At 45.2% G+C, this 13,301-nt stretch overlaps 1 protein-coding gene across 1 annotated transcript in view; it reads left to right on the top strand.

The window, feature by feature from the left end:
• The first annotated feature begins 1,010 nt into the window (after nucleotides 1-1,010).
• LOC102077170 (zinc finger protein OZF) overlaps nucleotides 1,011-13,301 on the top strand; it is a 34,142-nt gene continuing 21,851 nt past the window's right edge. The window contains exon 1 of the mRNA XM_019347420.2: nucleotides 1,011-1,418. Within this exon, the coding sequence (XP_019202965.1) occupies nucleotides 1,268-1,418 (151 nt within the window). The 5' untranslated portion in view covers nucleotides 1,011-1,267. The remainder of the gene's footprint in view (nucleotides 1,419-13,301) is intronic.

Genomic DNA, 13,301 nt, shown 5'->3' with positions numbered 1-13,301 from the left:
CACACTCAGGTGTTTTTAAAATGGTAAATGGCCTGTATTTGTATAGCGCTTTACTTGGTCCCCAAGGACCCCAAAGCACTTTACACATTTAGTCATCCACCCATTCACACACTGGTGATGGCAGCTACATTGTAGCCACAGGCGCACTGACAGAGGCGAGGCTGCCAGACACTGGCGCCACCGGGCCCCCTGATCATCACCAGTAGTAGGTGGAGTGTCCAAGGACACAACGACTGAGACTGTCCAAGCCGGGGCTCGAAGCGGCAACCTTCCGATTACAAGACGAACTGCCAACTCTTGAGCCACAATCGCCCCCTAAGCTCAAGTTTCTCTTCCCTTCTAGAGTTAGACAGGCATGTGGTTGTAAATGAACCCATCTTTAGCCTCCCCCAGACCTCCCTCTCTCCCCCAGTCCTCCCTGTCTCACCCAGTCCTTCTCTGCTGGAGAATCCCAGCAGATTCAATCCATCCAGCTCTCAGAGAAACTGGAACAACATCTCCATCTCTACAGGCTTCAGTTAGCATGTCAAAGGTTAAAGTTCATGACATCACATTTGCAGGAGAAAGCCTCCTCTCTACAGAAAGAGCACACAGCTCAGGTCTGCGACGGCACAAGCAGAATCCACACCTGAACCCAGCAGAAGAGCTGTGGTGGGAGTGGAACGAGTGACCTGTAAGTGTCCTTTACAGCCACAGTTTTACTGAGGTGACATATTTTAACACATATTCTGAATTTTGATATTTGAGAATAATTTAGTTTTGATTATTTCATGAACTTTATTGTGAAGGTTTGTGTGTAAAATAAAGGAGTGAACAAAGTGGTTTGACTCTTTTGTCCTGAGTGCGCTCCTTTTAAATATAAATAACATGAGAACTGTAAGGAGTTCAAACGGACACTGCACTTTTATTAAAGTTTTATATATTTAATGTGTGTTGAGGCTCCAGTCGGGTACATACTTTCTCTTTCTTGCGGTGACCTACAAATAAAAGGAATACACCAGAACAAATATGAAAATATGGTTCTTTATTTATTATTATTTTGTGCAGAAATCCTAATTTTTCCCTTTTTTCTGTCTCTTTAAGATATTTCACTGAGTTGCTTTTCGTCTTTACAGGGCTTTTATTGTGAAACTCTGGGAGAGGAAGAACCCTTTGGGCGCATGCGTAGAAGAAACAGGTTTGCAGCAGCTGCTCTCCTGAGGCGCGGACCGAGCTGGAGGACGGTACAGTATTCCCCCAGCTCAGTACTCGGGTTACTGCAGTAGTCATGTGTACTCTCGAGTATCTGAAGGAGTTCATCCAGCGGAGGCTGACGGCAGCCGCGGAGGAGATCTTCAGCGAGGTGGAGAAAACCTTCGTGCAGTACGAGGAGGAGCTCGAGCGTCACCGGCTGCTGGAGCGGAAGCTGCTCCGCACAGGTGTGTAAAACCTGCACGTGCTGGAGAGCTAGCGAGGAGCTGTGCCACAGCGGTCCGGCACGCGGGTGTCCGCGCGGACAGCCTGAGCCAACATGGCCGAGAGTCACAGGGTCACTTCCGGTGTCATCCTCAGCTTTCGCCCCCCTTTGGTGTCAGACCTGCGCCTCTGGGCTATGCGTTTACAGTAAAGATGTAAAAGTCTTTTTCCCTGCTGTCAGTGGTTTACTTTAAGGGTCCATGAAGGTGTGACGGGTCGATAGCAGAGCTGGTTTAAAATGTAAATAGTTTCACTGAGCTCGATTCTTCAGTTTGAGGGTAAATCTCCGTGAACATGGAGCTCCTGAAGGATGTCTGACAGCAGGTTCGGAGGTCTGTAGAAACCAGACCTCTCCTGGTAGGAAGTCTAACAGCTTCTCAGACACGAGGCACATCCTGTTCTTTAAGAATCTAAAAGCTGGATGATTTCACACACTAAAGCTGAAAGTTGAGCAAAAACAGCATTTTGTATTTTTAGAAAGAGCAAGTTTCTGTTGCTATTACATCCAAACTGTGATGCTGTTCTCACTCATTGTCGCTCTGATATCATATCAGTGTAATGCAGTGACTGTTACAGAGGATAAAATCTTCTTCCACCGTCGAACAAGATAAACCAGCTTATAAACATGCTGCTGTTTTATTCTGATAAATATGCTGACAGCTCGCTGCACTCCTCCCTGCCTGAAGAACCTGAAATTTATTACTTCTACAGTTAAAATATAAAACTAATACTAGTTAAACTACCAGTTAAAATATTTACTGTTGGCTGACAATGACTAGTGCTGGATGAACCTTTAGATCTGCATTATTTTACTATTACTGGTAAACTAAACAATCAAAGTCAAAGGAATTATTCTGCAGACGACTGTGTCCTTATCTGTGTTTCATGGATTGATATCAGTGCTGCAGCTTTTGTAATGCATCACGTCTGTGACATCACATGTTTGTAGAGGCTGTCCTGTGAGGCCCAAGGAAAACAGAGTCACGTCTTCACGAAGAAAAAGGTTCTGTCCATAACGAAAACCTAAAATCACAGCTGAATTAAAGCGGTGTGAGAATAGTATTAATGGAAGATGGAGGTGGTGTGTTATCTGAACAGCTGGTGGAGCCTCCACCTGTCTAGAATTGTGGTTTTAAAGTCAGAAAACGATTTGAGGTCAATGTTTCTATTCATCCTCTCACTGATACAGAGATGCAGAACAGTAATAGTCGTCTTGATTTCCCAGCAGTGTCACACCAGCGGCAGGCTGAGCTGCCAATGCCGGCAGGATGGATCCATGTTTCCATGGTTACTCTGACCTCGAGACTGATCACACCCGGAAACGTTTTTCCTTCTTGTGTTTTAGTTTGAGTGAGTCTGTGAAAACTATAGTCTCAGTGTCTTGTTCGGACTGACAGCAGTGGTACCCGGTGTGGTCTTCTGTTTCAGGCTTTAGCATGCCGCCCATTCAGAGATGCTATTCTGCGCACTTTGGATGTGACGAGCAGCGATTTTAGTTACTGCTGTCGTCCTGTCAGCTCAGAGTTCTGCCATTCTCCTGACATAAAGAAGGTACTTCCTCTCAGAGAACTTCTGCTCTCGGGATATTTTCTCTTTTTCAGACCTCCTTTGTAGGGCTGGGCCATATCATACTGTTCACGGTAATACCGGTATAATGTTAGGCAATGATAAAAAATGAAATATCGCAGTAGAATATGGGTAAAATGCACATGCGCAGTGCCTTTGTTTTCATACGCACATGGCGGAAAAAGCCTGACAGCAGCGGAGAATGAGAAGGGCGAAAGCGGATCGTTGAATGAAACAGATGAACCAGAATTGGTTTGTAAAAATGCTGCAACGTCATTGGTGTGAAACTGGTTTGGTTTTTGTCCGGCGCTCAGAAATCTGTCAAACATGTTTTAGTACGACTTTGGTAAGCTATGAAGCCGCACCGCTCGGTGGATTGTCGGAGCATTACGGCTATCGTAGTCAGGAGCCTCGCAGAGTGATACATACTGTGCTTCAACATAATATTACCGTATTGTCTGTGTATAAGGATCCCAAAATGGCTCCTGTTAAGAGACATGTGTATGAAGCGGATTTTAAACTCAAGGCTGTCAGTCATGCAGTAGAACATGGGAATAGAGCAGCTGTGAGAGAATTCAGCATTAATGAGTCAATGGTACAGAAGTGGAGGAAGCAAGAAGAATGAGTGAAGTAAAGTTTGACTTATCTGTTTTTTACTGCAGTTTCATGTTGCAAAGCACCTCTTTTTACCCTTTGTGGATATTATACATGGTTCTCAGGTAAGGCTGTTCGATATCCGGTTGTTCAGTGATGACGTGACGAATCCTACTTCCAGGCCTAAAGTAGTCTGCGTTTAATATGGCTTTTGTGTTGTTAACATGTTTAATGTTTTGTATTTTCTTCTATTTAATCTCAAAAAGCTCATAAAACAGTCAGTGATCACTGTTGACCTCCCTCGGCTTTTAATACCGCTAATCATTTATTTAAGCTCAGTTTTTAAAACCTTACGATGTAACTACAGCACAGCCCATGCAGCAGTATATGAATGACTAACCTCGTATTGTGGATGGATTATCTCACTTGTTCTCCTGGCTGAAGTTTAGTCCTTTTACAGCATCCTGCCATGCGATTACATTTGTTCCTGACCACTGAGAACACTCACGTTAACTTTTATCGAGTGGAAAAAAAGTTAGCTTGTTTATATTATGCTAACATAGCTGTGTCGCTAGCGGTCACGTAGCACATCATTATATACCAGCTAGCCAAACTTCAGTAACCCTACAAACGTCACTGCTGTTTAGTTTTCTGTCTTCATTTATGTTGGAAGTGATAACAGAGCTGTACGTTTGAATTTGTTTCCAAAACCCCGCAGTCAGGACATGCTATATTTCTGTGAAGGTTCTCATTCATCCAGGTCATCGTAGTCTAAGGAGCTTAGAAAGAAAAGCGTCTGGACTTCTTTAAGTTGCTTGAAGACGTTTCACCTCTCATCCGAGAAGCTTCTTCAGTTCTAAGGTCAAATGGTCGAGAGTCCCAGATTTAAACCCAGTGTGGGAGTATCCCCCCAAGGAGGGACAAAGGACCCCCTGGTGATCCTCTAATCACATGCGCCCAGGTGTGAAAGTGGGTGTGGGACCTAATCAGCCAGGGTTTCGGGTGAGCTCATTGTGAAACCTGGCCCCACCTTGTCATGTGAATTCCTGAGGTCAGATGGCCCAGGATGTGAGTGGGCGTTAAGGCGTCTGGGGAGGGAACTCAAAACTGGATTATAGATGGCAGACAGTTGGTGTCGTAAACCACCGCCTCTGTTCAAAGATGGTCGCTCACAGTGGACATAGATGGCCTCTTTCACTCCTCTTTCAAACCATCTGTCCTCTCTGTCCAATATGTGAACATTGGCATCCTCGAAAGAGTGACCTTTATCCTTAAGATGCAGATGGACTGCTGAGTCTTGTCCTGTGGAGGTGGCTCTTCTATGTTGTGCCATGCGCTTGTGAAGTGGCTGTTTGGTCTCTCCAATGTAGAGGTCTGGGCATTCCTCGCTGCACTGTACAGCATACACCACGTTGTTCAGTCTGTGTTTTGGAGTTTTGTCTTTCGGGTGAACCAGTTTCTGTCTGAGTGTGTTGCTGGGTCTGAAGTACACTGGGATGTCGTGCTTGGAGAAAACTCTCCTGAGTTTCTCTGATACATCGGCTACATAGGGGATGACAACGTTGTTGCGTCTGTCTTTCTTATCCTCCCTCGCTGGTGTCTGATCTTCTTTTCTGTGCCTCTTTGCTGACTTTATGAACGCCCAGTTAGGATAACCACATGTTTTCAGTGCTTCCTTTACGTGTGTGTGTTCCTTCTTTTTTCCCTTCAGGCTTAGAGGGAACAAGTTCTGCCCGGTGGTGTAGGGTCCTGATTACTCCAAGTTTGTATTCCAGAGGGTGATGGGAGTCAAAGAGGAGGTACTGGTCCGTGTGTGTGGGCTTCCGGTAAACTTCAATGTTGAGGTTGCCATTCTCTTCAATGTGCACAGCGCAGTCCAGGAAAGGCAAACAGTTGTCCTTTGTGTCTTCCCTGGTGAACTTGATGTTTTTATCCACGGCGTTAATGTGCGCAGTGAAGGATTCCACTTCTTGTGTCTTGATTTTGACCCAGGTGTCATCTACATATCTGTACCAGTGGCTGGGTACTCTCCCTTTAAAAGAGCCAAGAGCTTTACATGGAGGAAGTGGAAAGAAAGGCTCTTGGCTCTTTCAAAGGAGGAGCACCCAGCCACTGGTACAGATATGTAGACGACACCTGGGTCAAAATCAAGACACAAGAAGTGGAATCCTTCACTGCGCACATTAACGCCGTGGATAAAAACATCAAGTTCACCAGGGAAGACACAAAGGACAACTGTTTGCCTTTCCTGGACTGCGCTGTGCACATTGAAGAGAATGGCAACCTCAACATTGAAGTTTACCGGAAGCCCACACACACGGACCAGTACCACCTCTTTGACTCCCATCACCCTCTGGAACACAAACTTGGAGTAATTAGGACCCTACACCACCGGGCAGAACATGTTCCCTCTAAGACTGAAGGGAAAAAGAAGGAACACACACATGTAAAGGAAGCACTCAAAACATGCGGTTATCCTAACTGGGCGTTCATAAAGTCAGCAAAGAGGCACAGAAAAGAAGATCAGACACCAGCGAGGGAGGATAAGAAAGACAGACACAACAACATTGTCATCCCCTATGTAGCCGGTGTATCAGAGAAACTCAGGAGAGTTTTCTCCAAGCACGACATCCCAGTGTACTTCAGACCCAGCAACACACTCAGACACAAACTGGTTCACCCGAAAGACAAAACTCCAAAACACAGACTGAACAACGTGGTGTATGCTGTACAGTGCAGCGAGGAATGCCCAGACCTCTACATTGGAGAGACCAAACAGCCACTTCACAAGCGCATGGCACAACATAGAAGAGCCACCTCCACAGGACAAGACTCAGCAGTCCACCTGCATCTTAAGGATAAAGGTCACTCTTTCGAGGATGCCAATGTTCACATATTGGACAGAGAGGACAGATGGTTTGAAAGAGTGAAAGAGGCCATCTATGTCCACTGTGAGCGACCATCTTTGAACAGAGGCGGTGGTTTACGACACCAACTGTCTGCCATCTATAATCCAGTTTTGAGTTCCCTCCCCAGACGACTTAACGCCCACTCACATCCTGGGCCATCTGACCTCAGGAAATCACATGACAAGGTGGGGCCAGGTTTCACAATGAGCTCACCCGAAACCCTGGCTGATTAGGTCCCACACCCGCTTTCACACCTTGGCGCATGTGATTAGAGGATCACCAGGGGGTCCTTTGTCCCTCCTTGGGGGGAAACTCCCACTGGGTTTAAATCTGGGACTCTCGGCCATTTGACCTTAGAACTGAAGAAGCTTCTCGGATGAGAGGTGAAACGTCTTCAAGCAACTCAAAGAAGTCCAGACGCTTTTCTTTGCAAACTCCTTTGACGACATGCTATATTGTATTTAGATAGAAGCTAGCGAGCTAACTTCCTGCTAACTTCTAACGCCGTTAAATGTCATAAATTCCATTTTCATGGATGCCTGGATGTTAAACTCAATTGTTACACCTGGTAGAGCACAACACTGATCATTTTATTAAAGATGAAAGACTTTAGACAGTTTTTCAACTCTCCGTAATGCCACAGTGATCGTTTGATATATGAACCTGCAGCGGAGTTTAGGCCCAGACACGGCCAGTGACGTCAGACTGAACAACCGGATAACGATATATATCGGACGACGATATAAAAACGTCTATCATTTCACTTTACGCTATTGTTTGTTTCGTGATGTCTCAAAATAAACTGTTTACGGCAATATTTTTTCATCATTTCGATGGTCACTGTAGTGGCTATATTAATTTCTTAAAGTTCTCTCTCTCTCTTATATTTAATATAACCACACTACAGACAGACAAGCGCCTGTTTTTATGCGTTGTGGTTAGCAACAACGACGGTAACAGCATCGCGTGTCCGCTTGTTTATGTTCCACATAAACCTTTCACAATAAAGCTCAAGATCCTGTTGAGACTTTTCAAAATAAACTGAATCACGTGAAAGAGCAGATTATTTACGGATGAGAAGTAAAAAAGAGCTGCCAGGGGTCCGTTCTTCGTACCTCGCTTACTACATCCAAGATCAAATCATCGCGCTAACTTTGAGCTCGCTAATCCGGTTCTCCGAACACACCTGTCGTTGACGATTAGTATAGCTGGATGAAGTAATCTGAGATCACTGGGTGGCTTAAAAGGGGCTACGCATCGATAGTAGAAACATTGATCGGCAACCCTGTGATTGGTCGGCGAAGATGTCGAAGGAGCGCGCTCAGTATTTCACGGCAGCAGAGCAAGAACTCTTGATTGAGGGATATCAGGAGTTTCAGAGTCTAATTAAAATGCAAGGGAACACTGCAAAGGCTGCAAAAGCAAGGAGAGAGGGCTGGCAGAAAGTTGCTGACAAATTAAACTCGTAAGTGATCCATGATATTACATTATATCATGTGATATTATACCACATTATATTATATTACATCATATCCTCTTCCACATTAGAGCCACAACAGGACCCACAAAGGCTACGTTCACACTGCAGGTCTTAATGCTCAATTCCGATTTTTTTGATCAAATCCGATTTTTTTTGTCTGCTTGTTCACACTACAAATAAAATGCGACAGCAAACGCGCTCTAGTGTGAGCGCTCAAAGCGGCCCGCATGCGCAAAAGAAGATGAGAAGAGAGAGAGAGAGAGAGAAAATAATACCCTGACGGGAAAATCGATATCTCTCTATGAGCACACCGTCGCGCTGAGCTAAAGGATCCTGTCTATCCCGCAATATACGCTGAATTCTGAAAACTCTCCTTATCAATCTTGCACCTTCCTTGCTCGCGTACAAACGGACAGGACATGGCTGCGACAGACTTCCTAAATCCACCTTCGCTTTTATAGCCGTGGTCTCTCATCTTGATTACACGAAGTGTTTTACTATTACTACTCTAAAATAGAGCTGGGCGATATAAGATTTTTTCATATCACGATATGTTTTTTTCATTTCAGGCGATAACGATATATATCACGATATAAGCCAAATAACTATATTTGTAAGATTTAAATGTGCCGTTGCTCACAAGTAAAATGTGAAATAGTCAGCAGCTTGTTTTAATTTAAATATTTATTTCCCATAATAAGTTCAACAGGGTAGATGTACTTAAGGAACATGAGACTTCAGTTTCAGATAAAGGCAAATATTGTAAACTACACAAAAGGCAGCCGCTAAAGCGTTTAAGTTTCAAAATAGAACAAACAAAACAGACTACTAAATTGTCAATTCCACTTAGAAACAAAATTTTAATTCTAAAAATAAATCTTAGGTCGTTTTACAGAAGAACAGACAAAATTGACTAACTTTTGTCAATATCAAATAAACTGAGAACTAAAAGGAAATTCTCAGGCTACGTCCACACGCACACGGGTATTTTTGAAAACGGAGATTTTCCGTTTTCGTTTTAAAAAATAATCCCGTCCATACGTAAACGCAGAAATGAAGGAAAACGCTGCTAGGAACATGCCAAAGCAACAGGTGGCGATATATTCCTAACCGTGTAGAAATGTTGGCCAATCAGAAGTCTAGAAGCCTCTGTAGGAAATAGTAAACAAAGATGGGGCATAGAAACAGAACCGAGTCGTATGTGTGGAGGGACAGTAACTGTGTGTGTGTGTGTATGTAAGCATTTAAACACTGCAGAGAGTACAATTAACAGTAACAGTATTGTAGAAATTCATTTCACCGAAACAATAACGTGGCGCACAGTGTGACGTCAAAAAAGGCGCACACCTTTGACGCTGCGTTTTCTCCGTTTTTCTTGTCCACACGTAAATGCAAAAACGGAGTTTTCAAAAATATCCACCCTGGCAGGCGTTTTTAGAAATCTCCGTTTTCAGTGACTGAAAACGCCGTTTACGTGTGGACGAAAGGTGCAAACGCATAGAAGAATCTGCGTTTTCAGAAATACCCTGGTACGTGTGGACGTAGCATCAATCTCTCCTTGTTGTATAGCTTAGCTTTTCAAACAGTTTTAACAGTTACTTTAGTCTGACAAAAGCCGAATGACGAATTAGCGCTTTCAGTCAGAGATTGAGCATGCACCGCTTTATTGTATATCCAGACTTGCTTTCGGCACAATTTACAGTGCGCGCTACTCTGTTTTTTGTCAGACTTGAAATAGCCGAAATACCTTCACACTACGGAACTTCTGTGGCCCTTCCGTTTGACAATCTCTCCAGCATTGGAACCATCATCTGTTTTTTCTTCGGTAACCTTCGCTCACGCTCTCGGTTGATTTTTCTGTAGTCGGCAAACTCATTTCCTTCATTACCTGGGCGGCCCGGCTGCAAAAACAAATACACATGTGCGCCTTGGCGCTTGTGCTGTACGTAACAAGTCATGTGACGTGACGCTGCGGCTGTGATTGGTTCGGCTCTGCGCTACTTAATTTGGATCGGCTGTTCTTTTTTTTTTTTTTTTTAAAGAGGACAAGAGAGATGAGGTCTATCGCAATAGTTTAATTTTTCTATCGAGAAAAAGTTATTTCGCAATACATATCGTTATCGTTTTATCGCCCAGCTCTACTCTAAAATATGAATTACATCTGAAATAATCACATACATGACATAGCATGATTAATAGTACATTTCCCTTTTTTTAGGAAATGACCTGTATGTATCTGTATGAAATCAATGAAAGAATCAAATGCTGCATTATCTTTAGTTACATTGATAATATTTATTTATGGACAAACAGTGGAGAAATATCGCTGTTGCTTTCGTATAAATGAAGCGGACATACCTGAGTGGCCGCGATCTAATCCTGTTTACATAAAGTAAGCCTGCTCCCGAGCAGGTTTACGCTTACGGATCAGTTGCTATGGCAGCAAGTCCCGGATGAGCTTCGGAGAACCGAATGATCCAAGATCACGCGAAATCGTCAACAATCAAATCCGGCTAACTTACTTAGCGAGGTACGAAGAACGGGCCCCAGGTGCTAAAAAATAAACCTTAGACTCAAACGTTAGAACAGGCTTTTCCCCGCAGCACGCTGTGTAATAAATACTCACAAAGAAAACGGCGGCCGTTACAACTTTTGTCTAAAAATGTATCGTTTCATGCATCGGTTAAAACACTCGACTCCAGGTACACGACGCCCAGCTGGAAACACTTCCCGCAAGACGAGCTGCCCAAGATTCACAGAATTTACAGAAAATGTTACATTTTTGTGATTTATATCGTTATCGGGACGATAGAATTCTTATATCGGGAGATGAGATTTTGGTCATATCGCACAGCCCTATTCTCAGGATTTGTCGGCCAATTTCCACTGGAAATGCCTTTTGGTTAAACTGTCAGCAAGGACTTTGCATTTCCACTGTTAAATTTTTATATAGCTTTAATGCACATAAAAACAGCTGCTTGTTTAAGTGAAAATAAATTGATGGGGGGGTTTTGCACTAATAAAATTGGGAGGCCCCCGTGATCCAGAGCTCGGTCAGGAAATCAGAATCAGAATCAGAATCGTGTTTATTGGCCAAGTATATGTGCAGACAAATACAAGGAATTTGGTTCCGGTAGATGGTGGCTATCAAGCACAGCAATGTAAAACACACACACACACACACACACACACACACACACACACACACGTCTATATATACATTACACATGCATACACATACATACACAAAGCTGTGTAAACCAACTATAAATAACTAAACTTATGTACATAAAATACAGAAATGAAATGAGGTGGAATGAATACTACAGAATGTACATAAGGTGCAGTTGCCGTCTGGCAGTGGGGAGCAGTGTGACAGGTCAACTGTTTAGAAGGGAGATGGCGAGGGGAAAGAAACTGTTCCTGTGTCGGGTGGTCTTGGTTTGCAGGCTTCTGTACCGTCTGCCAGAGGGCAGCAGGTCAAAAAGTCTGTGTCCAGGGTGTGAGGGGTCTGTGATGATTTTCCCTGCCCGTTTCCTGGTTCTTGAGAGGTACAGATCCTGGATGGAGGGCAGGGGGGCACCGATGATCCTTTCTGCTGCCCGTACAGTCCGCTGCAGTCTGCTCCTGTCCTGTTTAGTGGCTGCACCATACCAGACTGTGATGGAGGAGCACAGGACAGACTCAATGACTGCAGTGTAGAACTGGGTCAGCAGCTCCTGTGGAAGACTGTACTTCCCCAGTTGTCTCAGGAAGTACATCCTCTGCTGGGTCTTTTTGAGGATGGAGTTGATGTTGGTCTCCCACTTCAGGTCCTGGGAGATGGTGGTACCCAGGAACTTGAAGATCTTCACAGTTGACACAGGGCTGTCTGACATGATGAGGGGGGGCAGAGTTGGGGGATGTCTCCTGAAGTCCACTGTCATCTCTACAGTTTTAAGAGTGTTCAGCTCCAGATTGTGCTGACTGCACCAGAGTACCAGCCGCTCAACTTCCTGCCGGTATGCAGACTCATCACCATCCTGAATGAGGCCAATGACGGTGGTGTCATCTGCAAACTTTAGGAGTTTAACAGCCGAGTTCTTGGAGGTGCAGTCATTAGTGTAGAGGGAGAACAGTAGTGGTGAGAGGACACATCCTTGAGGGGCACCAGTACTGAGGGACCGAGTTTCAGAGGTGATCTCCCCCAGCCTCACTTGTTGCTTTCTGTCTGTCAGGAAGCTGGTGATCCACTGACAGGTAGCTGGAGACACGCTGAGCTGGGAGAGTTTGGAAGAGAGAAGTTCAGGCACGATGGTGTTAAAAGCCGAACTAAAGTCCACAAACAGGATCCTGGCATAAGTTCCCGGGCGGTCGAGGTCTTGCAGGATGTAATGCAGCCCCATATTCACTGCATCATCCACCGACCTGTTTGCCCGGTAGGCAAACTGCAGAGGGTCCAGCTGGTGGCCTGTAATGTCCTTCAGATGGGCTAACACCAGTCGTTCGAAGGATTTCATGACCACAGACGTCAAGGCGATAGGTCTGTAGTCGTTCAGTCCTGTGATGGTGGGTTTCTTGGGAACAGGGATGATGGTGGAGCGTTTGAAGCAGGATGGAACTTCACACAGCTCCAGGGATCTGTTGAAGATGCGAGTGAAGATGGGAGCCAGCTGTTCAGCACAGGTCTTGAGGCAGGAGGGTGAGACACCGTCTGGTCCGGGGGCTTTCCTGGGCTTCTGTTTCTGGAATAGTCGACTCACATCCTCAGTGTGTATTCTGAGTTTCAGGGAGGAGGAAAGGGGGGTGGGAGGTGTGATGGAGGTCGTTGAGTCTGGATTGGAGAGGGTGGTGGTGGTCGTTGAGTCTGAAATGGGAAGGGTGGTGGTGGTCGTTGAGTCTGGATTGGGGAGGGTGGGGGTGGTCGTTGAGACTGGATTGGAGAGGGTGAGGGTGAAGGGGGAGAGGTGGAAGGTGTGTTGGGGGTCAGTGTCTGAAGCGGTGTCTCTGGGGAGGGGAGGGTGAGGCGTGGGAGTCTGTCCGTCTCAAACCTGCAGTAGAATGTATTTAGCTCGTTGGCCAGGTCTTTGTTTGCTTCAACAGTGGGTGGGGGGCGTCTGTAGCTGGTGATTTCCTGCAGGCCCCTCCACACTGACGCAGGGTCGTTGGCTGAGAGCCGTTCTTCCAGCTTCTGGGAGTAGATCCTTTTAGCTGCTTTGATCTCCTTGGTCAGTGTGTTCCTGGCTTGCTTGTACAGGGCCCTGTCACCACTTCTGTAGGCGTCCTCCTTAGCCTTACGAAGATGTTGGAGTTTAGGG

This window comes from Oreochromis niloticus, linkage group LG18 (genome assembly GCF_001858045.2).
Source record: "Oreochromis niloticus isolate F11D_XX linkage group LG18, O_niloticus_UMD_NMBU, whole genome shotgun sequence".
Classification (NCBI taxonomy): Eukaryota; Metazoa; Chordata; class Actinopteri; order Cichliformes; family Cichlidae; genus Oreochromis; species Oreochromis niloticus.
This window is presented reverse-complemented; position numbering and strand designations above follow the sequence as displayed.